At 44.4% G+C, this 21,945-nt stretch overlaps 1 protein-coding gene across 8 annotated transcripts in view; it reads right to left on the bottom strand.

The window, feature by feature from the left end:
- Nucleotides 1–21,945, bottom strand: part of ANKS1A (ankyrin repeat and sterile alpha motif domain containing 1A) — a 180,361-nt gene that overhangs the window by 89,235 nt on the left and 69,181 nt on the right. For 4 of the 8 annotated variants that reach the window (XM_047860139.1, XM_047860138.1, XM_047860142.1 and 1 more), the window contains exons 2-10: nt 21,095–21,175; nt 19,176–19,332; nt 17,291–17,353; nt 10,228–10,524; nt 9,356–9,431; nt 8,966–9,067; nt 8,764–8,865; nt 7,172–7,368; nt 3,304–3,396 (exon numbers count right to left, since the gene is read on the bottom strand). In XM_047860139.1, the coding sequence (XP_047716095.1) occupies nt 3,304–3,396; nt 7,172–7,368; nt 8,764–8,865; nt 8,966–9,067; nt 9,356–9,431; nt 10,228–10,524; nt 17,291–17,353; nt 19,176–19,332; nt 21,095–21,175 (1,168 nt within the window). Of the gene's footprint in view, nt 1–3,303; nt 3,397–7,171; nt 7,369–8,763; nt 8,866–8,965; nt 9,068–9,355; nt 9,432–10,227; nt 10,525–17,290; nt 17,354–19,175; nt 19,333–20,384; nt 20,542–20,607; nt 20,689–21,094; nt 21,176–21,945 lie in introns of those variants that run through there. The other 4 variants (XM_047860140.1, XM_047860144.1, XM_047860145.1 and 1 more) reach the window with 3 other exon arrangements.

The following is a 21,945-nucleotide window of genomic DNA, read 5'->3' as shown; positions in this document are numbered from 1 at the left end:
TTCTTGGAGATATAGCTCACTGCGTTACGGCCTAATGAGACATCAATGATTCCAGGAGCCTCAGACTAAATAAGAGACTGCGGCTCCTGCTTGTTAACAAGGCTGCCACTCTAAAGGCAGAATGATAGTCTCTTTCCGAAATTCTGCTAGGCACAGCAGGAACCTCCACTTACTGAAAGCCACCTGGAAGCTAAAAGCTATTTCATTACAACGAGCCATTTGCCTGTATTGCTTAATTCCTTTTGCCTCTTCGTGGGAACACAATTAAGGGAACAAAGAGGGACCATTAAGCAGTTCATACAGTGTCAACTTAAGACCACAGGCTTTACAGACAGGAATTTGGATTCTTCAGGTTTACACACCCACAGCTCTCCCTGAGCTGGAGCCCTGGAAAGCTGAGTCTGTAAGTGTTCTGGACACAGCGACAGCACTCATATAGCCGCAGGCATGCTTCTCTGAAAGGTAGTCGACAGCTTGGATGCCCAGCCCATACTATCCTTTCTTCTCAAGCAGGACAGCTGATGACTTCCATGTGGAAAATCAGGCCCACTGGACCCACGTTCACTCTGTGCCTGCTCCCGGGCATGACAACTAGAAGCAAAAACCCAGCAAGTGCTAGAGCTGGGAGGGACCCAAACCATGACAGTCACAGCTAGAGAGCACCCAGCTTCAGCTCTTTCATTCTGCAGATGCCCAAACCCAGTTTCCAGAGAGGTCTAGGGACTTGCCCAAAGTTACACAGAGAGCAACCAGCAGAGGCAGGACCATAAAATTCACTCCCCCTGGTTCTGGACCAAGATGGTCTCATTCTTCCTGAGAAGGATGACTTTCTATCCAATTTGGAACTCTTTCCTTCCTTCAGATATCTTGTGAGAGTCCCCTACTCACATCCAGACAACTTCTACAGGGATCTCTTCCTCTTAGTCCTGGCTCCTGCCAGCTGTGGGATTAAAATCTCATAATAAAGCAACAGACTGCTTTTCTTGGAGCCTTCCTAACTCCCACTCAAGAAGTGGATTGTCACAGTGAATATGGCAGTAACTGATTTTCAACAGAAAAGATTCTGCTTTTTACTCAATTATTACTTAATCTTTTCTCCCCTTTCTTCTAGGGCTGGCAATAAATCAAAGCCAAAAAGCTGTATTCTCTGTTACATGGAAAGCAACATTTTTGCTGCAGAGAGAAGCTACTACCAGTCAGCACCTAACTGTGACCAACTGAATGACCGGCCGGGGTGTGGGCAGTTTTCTGGGAAGGGATACCATAGCAGCTGCAACTTCCCATGAAGGTTTCACACATCTGAACATAGAGAAGATCATGGTCAGTCTGATGCAGCTGGCAGCCCATTCGGTGGGGCAAAAACATCTCAACGCGTGTGTGCACGTGCATGTGTATGTGTTTAATTTCTGGAAGCCAGTTTCATGACCTGGTAGTTAATCTGATAAGCTCTTCTGGAGCCAGCTACACTCAGCTTCCCTCCAAGGTTTCTATGGGTCATCTCACAGTGACGAGCCTCAGGAACAGGACACAAACACTGAAGCAGATTGCCTGCCAAACAGAAGTCTAAACTATGATGAGCCAGCGCCTCCTAGGATATGAGGTGTAGGGTAGTAAAGTTTTGGCGGTATAAGAAATAAAGATAGTGAAGATTAGAGTCCACTTTTGGAGAACACCTATTCATTCACACGACAAACAGAATCTGCCTTGATCGTCGCAAGGATAATGGCCCATATCACATCACCTCTGTATTTAGGTACTTAAAATCACTAAGTAAGCAAAGCCAGGGTTCTCATGGTCTTCTAACTTCTGACTGCCGTGGTCCAACTGACCCAGAATTCCAGACTATTCAGAAGCAAGTCCTAGAAGTATCTCAGAGTCTCCCACCCAGGAGAGAAATGGAGATTTCTCCCCCTATCTCTTGACACCATTATTGACAAATTATATGCTCTAAAAAGCCCTGGGAGAATAGAAAGTCCTTGTTATCTAATATTTCTTTAAGAGCCTTGCTCTTATCCTTGGGTATTAGGAACTTTAATCCAAGTCCTTGTTAAAGAGGTGGCATAAGGCATTCATAGAGACCTAGCCCCAACTGAATATGCTCCATATTACCAGGTTTTCCCTTATAAAAAGAGAGTAATGAAGCAAATCTCTATATAAAAACATGCAGGGATTTGTTCCATGCATTTCTATCTTCTAGCAATGTATTATTACCCTAGAGGCTGTAATTCTAGAGACCTCTTACTTGAAACATGATAATAAGCATTTTGTAATTAAGGGATAGAAAGAAACAGGATTTATACCTAGCATAAAAATCTTCCCCTATTTCCAACACTGACTTTTACATTCTTAAAAGTGCTTCCTTGTATTTATACATTTTGTGAAACTAAAGCCATCCTTCTGGTTCCATGTGCTCGTATTAGATAAAAGAACCTGTCTCACAGGATGGTCTGTGGCAGTACAATTAAAAAGTTAACTCTGACTTCTAGCGATAAAGTAATGAGACTTAACTGACTAGTTTATATTACCTGATTTTTAAATGAAAGAACAACAGGGTATTGAACGAGCTATAAAATAACAAAATTACATAATACTTTGAATCAGTGCTGAATAAACATGGTCTCTGAATGGTGGCAAGTATTAAAGGGACATTCTGAAAATGAAAGATCAGGGAAAATATGGTTTTCTTCATATAACTAACCCCGTGAGAAGGTACAACTATTTGCCTCACGATAAGATTTCTTTTTTAAAAAGGTGGACTAGTCTTCTCAAATAACCTTCTTTCTTTGATTCCTCCCACCTCCATGAATCTTACTTCTCTTCTAATTGAGCCTTTATGACATTTCCCATGTTTGTCCTGGTGGATTCTTCATGTGAAATGAAGAAGGAAAATGTGAAAACAGAAAGACGACTTTTGGGGCAGAGTCACCAAAGCTTGCTAATATGACGCAGTCTACAGACAGTGATTAGGGGCAAAGTCTACGTTTTGGATCAAAAGATGACACAGGTACGAAAGCAGAAAGGCAAACTGTGTAGATACTGGAGCCAGAACTGTGCGTGGTTTACTTTCAATGTGCAAGGCAGATGGGTAACTGGCCTGTCTGCCAGACAGCTCCATTAAAATTCTTTGCTTACTACTTAAGTGAGTTTGAAAGATCTTGTTCCAGATTACTGATGTGCACAATACAAATGTACTAATCCAAAGAGGCGCTAAGAGAATGAGAAAGCAGTCTTCTTTAGGCACACACTGATGGACCTTCCGAAACCTCGTGCTTCAGTGATGGCAATAAACCCTCAACCCTCTACCTCAGAAGCTGTCAATGGAAAATACTTCTTATCTATACGGTCTTCCTCCTCTTCATCAGGTGGTGGCTTTGCTGGAGGCGGTGGACGTTCCCTCTGCAGAAGAGAAAAAGTAAGTATTTCATGATCTCTTTTTTCAAGTACCTAACTTGTTGATTTATTCTTACCTTAGCCCTTGGAAATGAAAAAGAATAATGTAAAGAACTCCCCCGAGAGACTAAACTTAAGGGTCAGCATTTAAACAGATAGCTTAGTATTTGCACGTGCACACACACCCCACCCCCAGCACAAAATTCAGTCAGCACACTCCTTACTTTTTGATGTCTGTAGCAGAGATTATACACTTTTTTAATATTCTAGACCACAGTGAGAAATATCAGCACTGAAACCACACAACTGCCTAGCCAGAAAATGTCCTTCATAATACTAATAAAACTCTAGCCTAGGAAAACCAGTCAGCTGTCAGTCTATGTCAAAAAGAGGAAATAGTAAATCCAGAGAATCACCTTGTCAATGAGTTCTAACAGACCAAAGCTACCAAGGAAGTAATGAGGAAAGGAATCAAGGACAAAAACACCAATTCCTGCTCAAACTTTAATGCTACCCCCAGTCTTTGGTTTATTCCCCAAAGCTCTGAACTGGTCTCTTATCCTTGGTCACCTCCTTCAATGATTACTATTATGTATCATTAGTATATGGAAACTTTATTTCTTTTTAAAATTTTTTTTTACTTTGACAGAGAGAGAGAGAGAGAGAGAGAGCTGGGGGAGGGAGGGCGTGTGTACACACAGGAGAGATGCAGAGGGCGAGGGAGACAGAGAGGGAGAGGGAGAGGCCTGGCATGGAGCCCGACACAGGGCTCTATCTCACAACCAGAGATGATAACCTGAGCTGAAATCAAGAGTCGGATACTTTAACTGACTGAGCCACCCTGGCACCCCTGAAAACCCGATTTCATCTCAGCCCATTTAAAAAAGGAATATTTGTCAGTTACCTGTCCTAGAGCAAGGATTGGCAAGCTCCTTCTTAAAGGGCCTGACGGTAAATATTTTAGGCTTTCCAGTCAACCCTGCCATCGCAGTACAAAAGTAGCCATAGAAAACATGTAACAGAATGTGGCTGTGTTCCAATAAACCTTTATTCACAAAAATGGGCAGCTATGTGTGGGCCGTACTTTGCCAATCCCTACCCTAGAGCAAGAAACACCCTGAAGCAGGGATCAGTTAGGTCGAGGGTAGACAATTTCAGAAACACATACAATCTTTGGTGACAGAAAGCTGAAGAGAGGTTCGCCATTGTACCTGCAGTTACTGTCAGCATCGTTTATAGTGCAAAGTCCTAATCATGTTTCATAACCAACATTCCTACAGGGAAAGGAGTGGAAACCTGAAATGGGAACTGGCTTGCAGGCTCATTCCCTGGCTTGTACGTTAGTTCACTGTGTTGCTAGAACAGCAGTATTTTTTAAAAGTCAGAGTGGAGGCACATGTTGAATTACAGGAGAGTCTCAGAGAAGTCTGCACGATGTCTCCCACGTCTCAGGAGCCGCCAGGATCAGTTAGCATTTGGCATCCATGATCTCTCTCCGTTAAAATGTGCTTCAGCACTTGGTATTCTACCTTCATAAATCAGTCATTCCTATCGTCCCTGGAACCAGATGGATGCCCAACGGCAACAACTTCAAAACAGGTTCGTATTTTCAAGCCAAACAAAGCTTTTAGGTGAGATTTCCCACTGAGTCCTGCTTTCCCCACCCGTCTTTACTCCAGAAGTGCAGAAACAACCTTGGTCCCTTCCACATGCCACCTTGTAGGGAGGGGAACAGCAAAAGGAGCAGGCCTGTAATCTACACCAATTATCCAACCTTGGGACAAAAATACCCGTGGAAAAACAAAATGATACACAACAACGACCAAAAGGACCCATCCTAGAGCCCTTCTCAAGACTAGAGGAGCCTAGAAAGGACTATACGAACACCTCTTGCACAAGAAGTGGTCACCAGGGACACTGGAAGAAAAGAGAGGCAGCAGCCTCTTTTTTCTAACGTGAAAACTTTGGCCCAGGGACCTGTAAGTACAAAGCTGATTTACACACCATCCACTGCATGTGTAAGATGCAGAACAGTCCCTTGGCCACAGTTAATTACCAAGGGCCAGGAAGGTAGTGGCACAGTTACCACATACTCAAGGAAAAATGGCAAAGCATGCACTCCAAGAGGCATCAGTTTCTACTTAGCAAGACCATCGATGGATACATTCCTAGAGTGGGATGGAACAAAGAGACTATAAATCAGTGGTTAAGCCCGCAGGAACTTGGTTATTCAAAGCTTTCTTCCCTAACCCTGTGTTCTTCTTGTAAAGCCTCTAGCTCCCTCTAATGGGCATCACCTGTAAGTGCCACAAAGCAATGCCTTCCTCCACAGGTGGATTTGCTTAATTCCTTGTACCTAAGGCGAAAGTGAGACCAACCAGCTCTGTCTACAGAAGCACCATGCCAGAGGTGCTTGGCATATGTGTGTGCTCCAACCATTCACAAGGAGTTGAATTAGCCCTTGATAATACCTACTACTCTGGTGGGCTACCACAAGACTGGTGGGCTTTTCCAAAATCCAAGCAGAAACGCTGGGACTATTCTAGGACCACTCTAGGAGCCTAATGAAAAAGAACACTTAGAAGCATCAGGCCCATTCCCAGGGGACATCTGAAAAACCCAAAGATCACCTAGGAGCCAAAAGCTCATCAAAATGGTCATAAGGCAAATTTAGACCAAAAGGGAAAAAGTCAGCCTCTCCAACAGGAAGAAATGATATACACCTGGAAATATGCCCCAAGCTGGGAATCACTGGGATTCTATTAGAGCAATGGCCAGTTTAGTAAAAATGCGGTGCTCAAAACCTCAAATTATTGTGCCTGGCCATGTAGGAAGGAAGTTCCCATGGGACTGCTGATTGAGGCTTGGGCTCAGAGGAAAACTGTGACGGAGAAAAAGGTAATAAAAAAAAAAATTTTTTTTTAAGAGACAGAGACAGAGAGAGAGAGAGAGAGAGAGGGAGTGCAAGCAGGGGGAGGGTGGCCAGGATGGGGTGGGGTGGGGAGAGAGAGAGAATAAGATTCTCAAGCAGGCTCCACACTCAGCATGGAGCCCGACATGGGGTTCAATCCCAAGACCCTGGGATCATGACTTGAGCCAAAATCACGAGGTGGACACTCAACAAACTGAGCCACCCAGGTGCCCCGGAATAAAAAGTCTTGAGAACAATGTACAAGAGTGGAAGCAGAAGTACCAGAGAAAGAAGCAGTAAGATGGCAAGGTGGACCTTGAGAAGAAAAGGCTGGGACAAATAGGAATGTCACATACTAACATATGTGATATCTGATTAAGCCTTGCTACAACCCTGCTGAGTGCAGAATCTGTCCAGGTCCAAATGGATAACGTGTCGATGGCAAATGGAAGGTGGGAATGCACTCAGGGCAGGCAACAGCTTACTTCAGTGAGCTCTTTCACTGTGGAACTGCTCTCCAGAGAGAAAAATAACAATATAGAGCAAAGACCCCGGGGACAGAAGCAGCAGTAGGCTACGCAGAAATAAAATGCTTCTAAGGCCAAAATGTGCTCTAAGGCCAAAAACTAATAGAATGATGCAAACATGTTACATTGAAAACCAAAATTCTACCTCAAGGCGATCTGTATAGTTAACCACACTAAGCAAGAGGAAGATGTGGCCGAGCCCGAGGAGAACAGGGGAGCAGGATGCAGGCCTCTGCCAAGGGAGCCGGCACTAGGGGCACACTCCCTCTCCCCACGCCCCACCGAAGCACAGGAGGCCGACAACACAGCGCCCGTCTCGTTGCGGGGGTCCCGGGCCACATACAGGCCTCACTCCAGCAGCTTTCACTCCTGCTGCCTCGGCCTCCTTGCCCATGGAGTCCCGGTCAGACGATCGCCCACTGGCCATGCTGTCCAACGAATGGCAGGAGACAGCATTGTAGAGCGCCTCGTAGGGACCCTCCTCTTCAGCGTTTGTGTCAAAATCAATGATCAGTTCGGTCACTGCTTTCTCCACGTCACCTGAACAGGTTAGAGAGCAAGAGTCAATGGACGAGGGCACAATCTCAGATTTCCAACCACTACAACCACCCAGAGCCCCTCATCAACCTGAACTTGACAGACAATAACCAAAAGCAGAAAACTACTTTGCTCCACGGACAGGAGAAAAGCATGACAGTGTGTGTTAGAAGAGGGTTTCCTTGAGTTTCAGTTGCTCTTTATACCCTGACACTTACAAGAGACTTTTCTCTAATTCAACATGGCAAATCCTTGACATCTATGAGAGACACCTCTCAAGACCTTTATAAATTCCCAGAACCTCAATACCGTGATAGAATAAACTTAAACCATAAAATGTAGCAAAGTGTAACTGGAAACTTAAGTAATCCTTTAAATTCTTAATAAAAACCTCCCTGTGCTCAAGCAAAATAGAGGACCGTGAAGCCTTTCTGACACGGAGGCACTGTGCAAGGTTAAACTCACTCACCAGAGAACTACAAACCTCAGAGTACCTGGGATCCAAATTTGTGACTCTGAAAAATCACCTACTGTTATGGACCAGCGATCTCTGGGTCTCTGGCAAATAGTCAAATTGTAATCGTAAAATCCTTGAAGGCCAAGAGCTTAGTGAACTCCTAATCCCATTACTAGTGGATTATGAGGTCAAGAAAACAAGTGGGGGTGGTGGTGGAGGTGGGGGTAGCAAGGACTCCACAGTAGAGACAGGCTGAGCACCCTTTAACCTTATACCTCTGCTCTCCTCTGAAAAATCCCTTTCCCTTTTCAGTGTGTGGCTTTGTTCCGTTCCTCCAGCCTCCTGGCTTTCTTTACTGTGCTTGTATCTGAGGGAAGGTGTCAATCAGCACTTTGTCCTTCTCACTCATCACACCTAGGACCCAAAAGTCTGCTCAGTAAATCTGAGGAGGTGGATTATAGCTAACGATGGAGAGGGTGGACTGTCTAGGGAGTGCCCACACCACATTTGTTGGCCAAGTGACATATTACCAAAATCTGCCGCGTCCACATCTACCAACCAGTTGATACTCGTCCAATATTTAACGTGGGCCAACTATGCTCAAAGCATGACAGTGTGTGTTAGAAAAGGGTTTCCGTGAGTTGTGAATTCACCTGGAGATCAAACCACCTACAACACATCCCAGAAGAGACCTCACAGAGCCAAGTGTAAACGTGGAGAATGAAATAAAGTAGGAAAGAAGAGGTCCAAAGTCAAAGGCCTAAGCTATGTTCAGTAAAAGTTCATATACTAGCTGGAAAACAAGACATTTGGATACGAGCTTATTAAGTGCTCCCAACCCCCTGAAATTATTACTTAAATGAAGATGCTTTCATTCTACCAAAGCCCATTCAACTCTTCAAGCCGAGAGCGCCTGCGCTGGCAGAGAAAAGCCACCTTACCCTGAGATTTCTGGGGTATGGAGTCCATACTGGAGATGACAGCTCCCTGGGATGTGGGGGTTCTATCTGCCTCTTTTGCGCTTCTTTTTCCAGTCATGTGATCTACACGGGAAGACAAAAAAAAAAAAGCTGCACCAAATACAAATGCTGTGGTTTGGCCAGTGTGTGCCCTGGTCGCCCCGACAGGCAGATGAACTGATACCTTCAATCAGTGCTGCTATCTGCTGGCTCTTTTGAGAAGGCAGTTCCCGGACGGTGTCTAGGGCAGTCAGTCCACGGTTATCTTTTATGTTGACATCAATTCCTAGAAAGGCATACCAGGTGGACCAGGGGAGTGAGCAGTTTCAAGTCAGCCTCAAAGAAGGTCAAATTCCAGGACACCCAATGCCCCGAGTAGCATGATCAACATTTTTCGTCCAAAGCTATTTAATCCAGCTATCCAAGAACACTTCGTACACTTGCAATCAATCAGTGGAGACAGACATACATTGGGTTTGAGTGCAGCCAGCAAAAATCCCCCTCTGGGGAGGCTAGGGAGAAACGACCCCAACCCTGGCATGCTGTGTAAACAAGAGCGCTGCCGACCTCTCACCTGCAGCCAGCAGGATTTGCACCACATCGGTCTTGCCAAACAAAGCAGCCTCATGCAAAGCACTGCCCTTCTCCGTCTGGAAAGCAAACGAGAGCGCAGAGCAGCATGTCGTCAGAACAGTGACCCAGGTTTGGCGTGGCTCCACACGACAAACGGGACATGGACAAGAAGGGACGGGAAAATAAAATAAACCACACAAAGTTCTCTGTCATTATCTTTCCCACTTTTCTTGTCTGGATTCCGAAACCACAATCGTGGCCCATATGCAAAGTGTATCTGAAGTGCCACCATCAGGCCACACATAAATAACTGCACAGCGACTCTTGGAGCCACCTATTGGTGAAACTCCTCAAAAGTCCACCTTCCCGGGTGGAAGGGATAATGAGAAGAAAAGTACATGGGGCAAAAAAACCACCTTAACTTCACACGTGGTTTGGTCAACGTGAAGCCTAAGGAACAGCCATTCAACCGAATGGAGAAAGCTAACACCACAGGGAAGTGCTAAGTCTCCCGTTGGCAAGATCAAGTTGATGGGACTTTGCAGGAGGCAAGCGCTGGCAGTGGGAACACCTGTACAGGAAGATAATGAAATTTTTCTGATTTTCAGAGAGAGTCCACAAGCACATCTTTTCAGGGCATAATGACGAGATATTACCCCTGAAAAGAAAAGAAAAGAAAAAAAAAAAAAAAGATACCAGACTCACTTGAGGAGTCTGTCTCTGAAGTGTCACATCAGAATGAGTCAACAAATGGAAGCATCTGACACGTGGGGTGAAACGTGCTAAATAAGAACACAGCCCAGCAGCATGGTACTTGTGCCTTTTCCAAAATGACTAGGTCCCCTGGGCCCGGGGGTATGTCCGCCCCGCTACCTGGTAGTTGCTATCCATGCCGGCGTCCAGGAGGACCTGGACCACGGCTTTGTGGCCGTTCCTTGCTGCCAAGTGCAGGGGGGTGTGCTTCTTAGTGTTGCAGCTCAAGAGGTTGGGGTGCGCGTTCAGGAGCATCTTCACCACCTCCAGTCTCCCGTACAGCGCCGCCAGGTCCAGCGGTGTCTCGAATTTGTTGTTGCGCATGGTGGGGTCTGTTAGCTCCTCTAAGAGGACCTTCACCACCTCCGTGTGGCCGTACTGCGCTGCACAATGCAGGGCCGTCTCGTTGTCGTTGTTCTAAAGAGTTAACAAGCAGATCACATCAGAAAGGTAACTGGCCGACTGGCATACGACTGGGGCAATCACATGTAAAACCACTGAAGTTTAAATGAGAAAAACAGCAGCAATATTTGGGGACTATTAGGTGTCAGTCAGAATCCAGACGTACTCCCCAGCCAACAAGCCCGACCACTCCAATCAGCCACGTTGTGCCCCGGTGACTGCCAGAGGGGAGCTGTCACCTGCTCACGCGTACAGCCTCCTCGTGTGTGCCATGAAGGAGGGGGTCTACAGATTGGAAGGAGAGTGAACTAGGGCGTGTGGAGGGCCTCGGGCAGATGCCCTGGCGCCCGTGAATACCAACCATATCACTGCCATTGACTCATTCTAAACTTCAACTGGTTTTACAGTTTATATTCAGTCAACCCTGTAGTTCGGATTCTGGATTCGTTGATATCCACTGCCTTACAAACAAGCTTTTTTGGAAGAGCTTGTCATCTGCATAGCTCCTTGCATGCAAATCAACCAGCCAACAATCACAGTAACAGAGCAGAGCACCAAAAATCACTCTCAAGGTATCAGCCAACAGCCATTTCCAGGGGAGGGAGGCACTTGAGCTCAGTCCCAGAGGAACATGGGGCCCGATGTCGCCCTGTGCCTGTGCCTACTCCAGGAGCCTGCACCAATCAAAGCATGCGGAATCTACAGTGCAGGGAAATATTTCTTATGTCAGAAAGATTCAATCAGGCCCCGGAATGTTTTGTGAGAGGTGCAAAATATTCAAAGTTGTAACATGGCCGTCCAAACTCACAACCCCCATGGTCCTTTAATGCCAATTTTGTGTCAAACTAAAGGTAGAACCTGGGATGAAATGGGAGAAGTCTGTGCTTCATCGATCAGGAGAAGCAAAATGTTAATCATTCCAATTGTGCTTTTTCTTTTACCACTACTGACAATATATAAGTAGAGCAGGAATAAAGTAATTTCTGTGACCTCTCCTTTTTTAGATGCACTAATAAAATAATTCTCCCACAAGATTTTGAGATTCCTAAATTTATCCAGGAGGCTGCTGCCACCTTAGGGAAACAAAGCTTATGAGGTGGGTGTCCAGTAAGTCAATATTGTGCACCTTTCAGTGATCAAAAGGTAAAAACGAAATGTTTCCACAACTTCTTTAATTCTATTAATTACATTAAAAGTAACAGACCAGGAGTTACCCAAACACGCATGCAATTCCATCTGCTTTTGATCTGGCATTTGACTGCATCATTTTTTCCAGCTACGCCAAGTGTACCAGAAAGATCCAGAGGTGCTGGGACCGAGGCCCCAAAGGGCCAGAATGATAGCAAAGAAAAATTTTTTAATGAAATAAGGACAGATAAAGTGATAGCAGGAGGCACATGCAAAGATAAATGCACACAGATAAACAGAAGAAGCAGCACTGAGCTCAAACACGGCTCGAGGAGAAGCAGCTGAGTGCAGACAGCCTTCACTGGCCACAGGACACAGCCCGTTAGCAATGGTCTCCTGTGATATACCTGCGCCCAAGGGGCAGATTCCACGTCAACCTAAAAGTCTGGAGGGAAGGGGAAAGCGGGCAGACAGCCCATCTTTGGGGTTCCTGGTGACAACCAGTCACTAAGACACCCCATTTGGAGTGCCCATTTCCGACTGAGCGTGAGGCCCTGAGCCAACTTAGAGCTGTCGCTTCACTTTCTCAGGATGAAAGGCAGCTACATCTACAAAATGCACAGGAGCTTTCTTTTCAGTGGTTCCAGAGCAGAGTAGCAACCCAAAGAAGCTTTAAGAGGATTCGCAGGGTTTTACATCTCAAGATTAGCATGACAGCAGGGACAAGAAAGTCAGCTTATTCTTATTAAAACTCCAATCCAGAAAAATGTGTTTACTCTGAAGCAGACACTGCTGTCTCTTTTACATCCAAGTTGTCTCCCAACAAGCAGAATAATCTGTCCTCAATTTTGTAAAGAGTATGCCATTAGAGCCTGAAGAACTCTAAGATTCTAAACTATCCAGCAGGAGGAAAAAAGAAAATCTGTTTGTTTGTTTTTTTTCAATTTTTTTTCGCTAGTGCTAAGGCAGCTACCACAAAGCTGCCTTACTGAAAGCAAGGTCTTGATCACTACCAAGCAAATTTCCTGCCTCTGTTAAAAATGGCCTAACCACATCTCTGCACAGTGTCATACTCAAATTCACACTGTAGAAAGCATCTTACTCATGCCTCAGTCTTGCCCGACACGGTCTGGTAACTGTAATGCTCTTCAAGTCTGCGGTTACCCCATCTCTTGACTAGTGAACACAGGTCATCACAATGAGCTCTTCCTACCGTTTCCCTTTTGAGCCCGACAACTTTCAGGGCTGAAAGTCATTAAGTGTTGATTCATGGACCCCTAAGAAAGGGAGGGATTCCGAAGGAGAGCACAGACTCCTAAAGACCTGGAATCCTTCTCTTTCACACTCGGAGCATCTCACACACTCAGAGTTCCCAGAATCCTGTTACTATGTATTTGGACTGAGAAAGGAGACTAAGATCAAACACCCCAATTTTCCCCCAAAGTCTTTGCACAAACTCTCCATTCCTGCCCATCTTGAGACTCATTCTCATTTCCCCTTGCTATACTCAGTATCTCTAAGAAAAAAGATCCCAATACCCTTTACATATGGAGACCCCATTTAATGTGTAAATCCATTATGTTTATGTGCCATCTACATAACATACACATAAACTACAAGCAGCAGAAAACTATATAGAAACATTTCCACGGCTTTTCTCCTCTTGAACTATTCCAAGCCATCACTTCCCAGTGCTTAGACTACAGCCCAACTGTACTCTTGTCCATGGTTGATAGATACTTAAGTTAGAAACACCTAAGCTTCAGCTCTCCATAGCAACAATGGTATAGGTCCCAGAAATAGACCAAAATTGGAACAGAAGGACAAACTGAGCCTATTGAGATTTAGAAGACACAGGACAAACATGAGAATTGAGTCCCCATGGAAGAAGAGCTAGGTTTACTCTGTAGGGCTCTGGAAGGCAGAACTCTGACAGACAGATGGAAGGTTTAGGAAGACAGTTATCAGCCAAGCATAAGAAACCAAACATCAGTGGCATCCAAAAAGAGGCAGCCAAGTAGTAGGTCTGTTACCAAGAGAAACATACAAACAAACAAATAAAACAAGGGGTAGATGACTCATCTTTCAGGTGAGAGAAAAGGATTTCTGCTCTGGATGGCAAGTTGGCCTAGATCAGGGCTTCTCCAACTGGCTTCGTTCTGGAATTACATGGGAGCTTAGAAGTAACTAAGTCCCACCCCAGACTTGCCAAGGTAGCACCTCGGAGGGTGAAGCCGAGGAAACTATTATTAAAAAGCTTACCAACCTAGCAGGCGCCAACTTGACCAAGCAATCATCTATCATCATAAAAAGTGAGATAAACTGACACCATGCACCTTGTGACGTGAAGCACTACAAAGGAAAGAATATAACATCACTCCCGTGGCATTCCTGCTAAAACTGTATATAGCTTGAATCTAGTCATGAGGAAATAGGAGACAAATGAAAACTGAGGGAAAGTCTACAAAATGACTGGTCTATATTCTTCAGAACTGTCAATGTCACACAGGTCTCTGGGCAATGGGTTAGTGTGTTCGGCTATTAACTAAAAGGTAGGTGCTTTGGTCCCGCCCAGGGATGTAATGTTTGCAGTTCAAAAAAAGTCCATGTCGTGAAAGGCTAAGAAGGACTGAAGCATTGTTCCAGATTATGTATGATCCTGGACTGGATCCTGGACCAGGAAAAAAAATTGCTGTAAAGGACATTATTGAGGGAACTGGTGAAATATGAACACAGATTCAGTATCAGATACCATGATTGTATCGAAGTTGAATTTGCTGAATTTAACAACTGTACTGTGGTTATACAAGTGAATGCCCTTATTTTTTTAGGAAATACAGGCTGAAGTATGTGGGGTTAAAGGGTCATGATGTCCATGACTAAATATCAACTCATCAACTACAGCAACAATATACATATATATTTGAGAGAGAGAAAATGTGCATGCAAATGTGACAAAATGTTAAAAATTGGTGAATTTAGCTGAGGAGTATAATGCAGCTTGTGGCAATGTTTTATAAGTTGAAATGTTTTTTTCAAGACAAAAAGTTTTCTAAAAGCTTGCTAGGTGATTCAGATGCAATCAGACAAGCTGATCAGAATGTGAAGACAACTGGTCGAGACAACTTCCGGGTCTCTTCCGGCTCTAAAACTCAATTATTTTTAAGTGTACAGAAAAACAGACCTATCCTAAAACTAATTTGACTGTTGCTCACCTTATGATACTCAGATTAAGTTAAAGTTGCTTTAAAAGGAGCAAATGAGGGGCGCCTGGGTGGCGCAGTCAGTTAAGCGTCCGACTTCAGCCAGGTCACGGTCTCGCGGTCCGTAAGTTCGAGCCCCGCGTCAGGCTCTGGGCTGATGGCTCGGAGCCTGGAGCCTGCTTCCGATTCTGTGTCTCCCTCTCTCTCTGCCCCTCCCCCGTTCATGCTCTGTCTCTCTCTGTCCCAAAAATAAATAAAAACGTTGAAAAAAAATTTTTTTAAAAAAGGAGCAAATGAACAATTTTAATAGTTCTACCTGCTAAGGATGACCTACATTCTGGACTGGTTTATGCTGACTTGCTGAAAAAGGAAAGGCTCCCTATGTCGAAGAGGAAGATGAAACCTCATGAAAACTACTTCTGCTCCCAGGAAAGGCACCTGAGACTTCTTAATTTCTACAGGTGTCTGATGAGACTTCGCACACAAATGTACTTCCACAAAACAATTCCCAGACACAATCCAGGTCAATAAAATCCCACTGAACCAGGAAAAGAGCCAGGGAGGTTAGATTTAAACTAGCTCAAGGAGAGTTTGCATTCGTAGCAAACCCCAAACAGCTTTATCCCTTAATGCAGTACACATCATCTGGCCCTTGGGCGGGGGTGGGGGGGAGGGAGGCAAAGGCCAGTATTTCCAAAAAGAGAAGTTATGTTCTTATTCCATTTAGACCAATTTTCTTTTATGTGTGGGAAATCAAGGGATAAGAAAATGTGCTTTCAAGAACCAAAGACTTACCCTTTAATCAGAGTTTTATAAAAGCTAACTGAACTAACCACTGGGTGGGAAAACAGTCACTTCAAGGTGCCTCACCACAAGACAAAACCCTGAAGAGACTGAGTGATGTTTCATTAAGCATCAATCCATGAGTAACAAAGAATAAATTCCAAAGTGCCGTTTCAGAATATTACTAGTTACCAGATAGTTTTACTTAGTATACATTATCTTACTTAAACTCCCAAACAATCCAGCAAGGTAGATGGTATACCCAACTTTACAGAAGAGGACACTGAGACTCACAGAAATTAAGTAACTTATTTAAGTCAACAAAACCAGTAAGTGGCAGCACGGAATTCAAAGTCAGGTCTGACTTGAAAGATTATGACCTTGACCCTTCAGAGTTTTCTCTACTATACCATGTCCAAAACAAGAAAAAAACTATGATAGGGCACCTTCCTATTTTGAAAATTAGAAAGCAGAATTTAGAGACAGTGGGCCAAACAAAAGCTAAGGTGTTCCACTACTCCAGATCAAATGCTGCTTCTCCACCATCAAGGTCCAACAGCTGAAGAAAATGGCCCATAGAGGCTGCCTGGATCCAGCCCACAGGGAGCTTTGTTTGCTAAATCAGTATTTCTCAAAGAATATCTGCCTTGCATTGGAAATGTACAGAAGTACCTTATGTTTCCCTTCCCTGAGGCTATTGTATTCAGATCAAGTGAAAGGCAGCTACTGTGAATAATGCACTGACTCAGCCAAACTCCAGACTGATGCCAAAAAGCAAACCTCACCTGAATGAAAACTCGGCTCAAAACCAGCAGGTGAGAGCACGGAGAGAGGCTCACCATCACCAACCCACAAGCTCTGCCTCCCGAAGTGGTGAGGGCCGGAGGGGCCGGGCAGTTCATCACCAAGCATACCGAACCATTACTCGCCCTGGCCTCACAGGAGGGAGACTCGAGGCCAGTGTCCTGCTTAGCCCTGCGACTTCATTTCCTATTTTGGAGCCCTTCCAACAGCCAAGAATGACCAAGCAGCGAGAGAAGCTAATGGCTGGGGAGAAGCAACTGAGGCTTTAAAGTCCCAGGCAGAAATGCACAAACTCAAGGAAACGAGGAAGGAGTTGCGATAGCTTTTAAGAGTAAAATGGAGTCACTGTGCCCCTGTCCCCAACATCTCCACTACCAGCTACTGAAAATGAGATTCCACTTCAAAACAAAGAGAGAAAACAGACTGAAAATTTTTTTCATCTAACAAGTACAATTTAATCATTTTCTGTGCTTGTTATAAAGTAAGCTAATGTATTTGACATCTTGTCATTGAATTTTGAATTCATTTTTGAATTTAAATGATTTTAGCAATCACAATGATGAATTATGCATATAATATGGTTCCTTCTATTTTCCCATTTTGGCCATTTCTAAGCTTTTCAGACATTCCGGGAAAATCACCCAACCTTTCCAGAATTAGCATGGGTTTTAAAAATAAAACCAAAACCCACTGAAGTTGCAATTTCCCATTCCCAGACAAGCCAAAAGCAGATGGGCTGAAGCAGACAAAGTCAGGGAGACGATGAGGAGCCTGAGTGGATAAGAGTGGAAGCCAGAGAGGACCAAAGAGGGGGTGCAGCTTGGAGAAATGATGCAGAGAAATCCTGGCAGCAAAGTACACACCTTGGCATTGATATAAGGGTCAAAGGGGCCGTACTTTTTGAATTCTTTGATCTCAAGAGCATTCTATAAAAAGGAGAGGAAAAGAAAATGTGATGATAAAGTGGATGAAATACATCAAAGCAATGCCCAGCCCTGAGGGGGCCCAACACAAGAACAACTTGGATGTGCCTTCTGGGTGCTTGGAAAGGAAGTTAATGGGGAAGGCAGCCTTAAGGGCACAGCACACATCACCCCCTCTTATCCAAGCAACCAACTGGAACCACATTAATGGCTTTTAAATAAATCAATGTGGTACTATGACCTAGATCCATTAGGTCCTTCAAACTACTGCAGACATCTTGCCCAATCCCTGCCCCACCCACCTGCCTGCCAGATACTCAAAACACCGGGCTGGTGTCCCACCTATCAACGGATACTCCAGGCGGGAGGCAGCTGTGAGCAGGACAAGCTAGCACACTCAAGTGGCTCAAAAATCCAAGCAGCTGTGTTCCAAGGCAAAAGTGAGCAAAGACAGGATTAGAAATGGTTGCCGAAAATTTCTTAAATGGGAAGGACTTTAATGGGTGACTAGATTTTTCAACATTGAGGAATATTAGTTAAAAGCAAACTTCCTTGTAAATTTCCTCCAGATAAGAGAAATTACAATCACTTTAGCCAGGAGGAGTAAAACTGCATTTGGCTTCTAAAGAGGCAATTCTAGAGACAATTTTCATTCCTAATGTTAGAAAACAAACATCCTCATTGATGATCTTAAATTTCTGTTGCTCACCTATCCAGAAAATTCAGCCTAAAAGGGGAAAGGGAAGCTGATGAACAGCTACACACGTGCAATCTCCAAATTGAGAGATTTGGGAGCATCGCTTTAATTTTCTCAAACCTCAGAGTGGAGCTGCCCTTCTCTGAGTCGAAGTCAAGCTCTTAACAGCTCCCTGAGAATATGCAGAGCTTTGCTGATAGATAGGCTCGCAAGAATGGTTTCTTATTTTTTGAGGAACAACCCTGATCTAATTCTATAGGTAATTTAACAACCTCCTCTCAGCAAAGTCATTAGGCAAATAGTCCTGAGCTTCCTGAGAGGAGTAGCATCTCTCCCATTCAAGCAACCAGGAAAAGAACCTGCTTCAGTTCAGAGCAGACAGGAAACCAGAATGGCTTGTCACACAGGGAAAGCCCGTCTCCTCTCAAATGGACACACACTCTCACATCCGAACTACAAGAAACGGTATTTTATGAGAGGACTGTCTAGAACTTGCATAATGCAAGTACAACTTTTTTATTTTCTAAGAATGATCTCTGCTTTGTCAAAGCATGGCCACTCTTAAATCCACATTATGGGACCTCACGTAACTAGTTTCCATTCTGTTGAATCACCTCTGACCTCCACTCAGATGTTTTTGTGAGCTCCTTTTTCAGCACCGGCACGAGGCCTTCCACCTCTGCCAGTTCTGATGTAGGTAAAACAGCAGCCAGGTTCACACAGTACTGAAGCACATGCGGCAGACTGACTGCTGTGTACCGGCTAGAGTTGCACTGCCGTGTTGATGGCATAAGCACAACTCATAATTAATTGAGCCTGCCAGTTTGGAATGGCCTCGAAACAATTTCGCAGGATTTGCATTATTTCCGATTTTGCACAGGAGGTGTTTAGATTTTTATTTTTATAGCACTACACCAAATCTGCACGATTCAAACGCGTGTGAAGTACATCCTCGGGGGTGTAAGATCCCCCTGATGCATTGGGAGAAGTGGTGCTGGCAGGAGGGGAACCATTTGTGGGGCCTGGAAGAGCTGGTTGCCTGAGCTGTACACACTATGGGAACTGAAACAGTGCTGGGGCCAACGTCAGGCTGTAGCTGAATGGAAGAACGCTTCTCTTCCTTCCGACCTGCTCATTGACTCTGGTGTGTGAGGGCCCTTGATGGATGAGCAACCGCACTATCTGGGCATCTCCTTTCCAGGCTGCCAAGTGCAGAGGGTAACAGCCTTTAGAATCGGCCACGTTGGTCAGCGCGTCATTCCTCAGAAGAACCTCAACCACATCCCTAGAAGGCAAAAATCAATCATGAGTTTGCAGAACCAACAGCTCTTTACATTTGTGCAGCACAAAGCCCTTTCACAGATATTCTCTCACGTGGCTGCCCTCTCTCTACCTGAGCTCATCACCCAGTCTCTTCCTTTTATGCCATGAGCTACTTGTACAGCTGCTGATACGAGGCTGAAACACCTTCAGCTGAACTACAATGACTCATCACCTCCCCATCTATCTAGGCTTTCTAGACAATCCACCTATACTCCATTATTCTGAAAACATCTGGCCCCATTGTCTAATAAACCTTGCAATGTTTCCTTGTTTGTGATGTTTAAACAGCATTCAGGGATAAAATTTACATAAAAGTAGTCGTGCAAGACAAATATCATTATTCACATTATTCAGAGCATTTAGTGATGCGGGAGCTAAAAGCAGACAGGCAGAGCAGAATTAAAGTTGTTGTGAACATAAACCAGACACATCTGGTATCATTTGATACGTCAAAGAAGAAGGACTTGGCTTTCTTCTTGGTGACACTGTTAATCAAGCTGATGCAAATGTAGAATTACCCCCATGCACACGAGGTCAAAGAAAACCCCCACTGTAAATAACAACGGCATCTGGAGAGAAACTTGGCTAACAAGTTGCAGTCACTTAAGTTCAAGATTCACTTTAATTCAGGTCACCCCACTAGTTATGGGGGCAGGGGGTTCCACAGAGTTACTGTCAGCTTTGTCTAAGACAGCTACAGAAAAGACATAATGATCACGTTCAATATACTTTAGAAAAGTGTAATGTACAAGGGAACGATCATCACCTGTTTTTGGCACATCAGAGTCAATTAGGCTGGGCCAAATATCACACAGGTGTTACAGAATACCTCAAGGTGGTGAGGGCCCTGCTCCTTGCTCAGCAAAATCTAAAATGGTTCCAATAATCCCTCCTCATAAAAACTGAACCTCTACTTCTTATCTCCTGGAGTATGAAGCCTCAGAATCTCTATAACACCCTCTGTTCTGTTACACTTTGGTTTCCATTCTTCCACATCCTGGCCGATCTACTCACTGCATCCACTACTGTGCCCGCCCCGGGGCTGAGCCGTCACATTCTCTCTCACTTGAAAGGCAGTGCCCTCTGGGAAAGGCTGCCAAACCATTTGAACCTATGTCATCTTCTCTCAGACTCCCCCTGAAGCACAGCTCCTCCATAAAACCTGATGCACAAACCCTCCCCTCAACAACTACTACCAATACCTAAGAGAATTAAATAGGCCATATGGTTTATGTACCTTTCCCCTTAAGAATGGTTCCTGTTGTCTACCAGGCCTACTTTATGAGGCAAGAATGGCAGGCAAGAAGACAGAGTAAATAAATAACTAACTCCTTTAGCAGAAGGGACCAGCCAATCTATTTTCAGTTTACAAAGGTACTGGTTACCTAACAGATTACCCAGCCCCTTTATGACCTGGCTGCCCCAAATGTGACCCTCATATTCAGGTCATTGTGTGGGACTGCACCATTTCAAAACAGAAAAGGACAAAGAGAAGAAAAAGGTAAAACTTAACCTTTGGTTGGAGTTTTTTGGGGGTGGAGTAGAGAAGGATGCCTAAATTATACACTGAAGAGAGACTTGGGAATTCTGGATACACTAAATTTAGTTTGTTTTTCCCTGTTCCTCAACACTATGGCTTAGTGATCCTTTATAGGAATCAAAAAAGACAATCCAAAAGCCTGGGTTCTGAAGGGTCGGGTAGGAATGTAGCAAAAAATACTTACTTATGGCCATTCAAAGCAGCATGGTGTAGAGGTGTGTACCCAGTGCTGTCAACACAGTTCACGTTTGGCCCCCTCCAGATGCTATAGAGGAAGTAAAGGAAAAAAAAAAAGTTTAGAGCCAGCTAGCTACTTAGAAAATAATTCTCTGCGGTGTTTAACCAAACTAGTTACAGTCACATGATTCCCAATAAAGGACAGAGGCTATTTACAACAGAAGTGCACAGCACTGAGGATACACGATCATTTGCGGAGTCAGGTGTCAAGACAACAGTGTCATCATTTAAGAGCTTGCTCTTCTGTACCCTTCTCATCGTTTTTACATTTATTATTTTTAAAAATTGAATCCATTTTCCCTTCTGGCATATGTTTGAACTCTGCTCTATGATAAGTCATTTCTGCTCTATGATAAGTCATTGAAGTGTTACTTTTTTTTTTTTTTTTTGAAGTAAACTCTATTCCCAACATGGGGCTTGAACACACAACCCCAAGAGCAAGAGTCTCATGCTCTACCGATTAAGCCAGCCAGGTGCCCCATGTACCCTTCTCACGTTTAACTACATTATTCACACAGTCTGGGAATCATGCCTCTGAATACTTCCAGGATTGTAAGAACAGTTCATTAAAAGGCCATCAAAAGTATCACTGAACCAACCATTCAGCCAGTCAGAGGTACTGGACACCCACCTCTAAGCTGGGGACTGAAGACTCAAGACAGACTCAATACAGACCTACGGATAATCCAGCAAGAACCAAGATGAAAGAACCCACATTAATAAAAGCACCAAGACACATGTGTTAAGACGCAAGAGACAACTGGTCTTTCCTTTGTGAAGGTCTTATTGCTAAAAAGA

The sequence above is a fragment of the Prionailurus viverrinus genome, chromosome B2, assembly GCF_022837055.1.
Source record: "Prionailurus viverrinus isolate Anna chromosome B2, UM_Priviv_1.0, whole genome shotgun sequence".
Lineage (NCBI taxonomy): Eukaryota > Metazoa > Chordata > Mammalia > Carnivora > Felidae > Prionailurus > Prionailurus viverrinus.
Note: the sequence above shows the minus strand (reverse complement) of the source record. Positions and strands in the feature narration are given on the sequence as shown.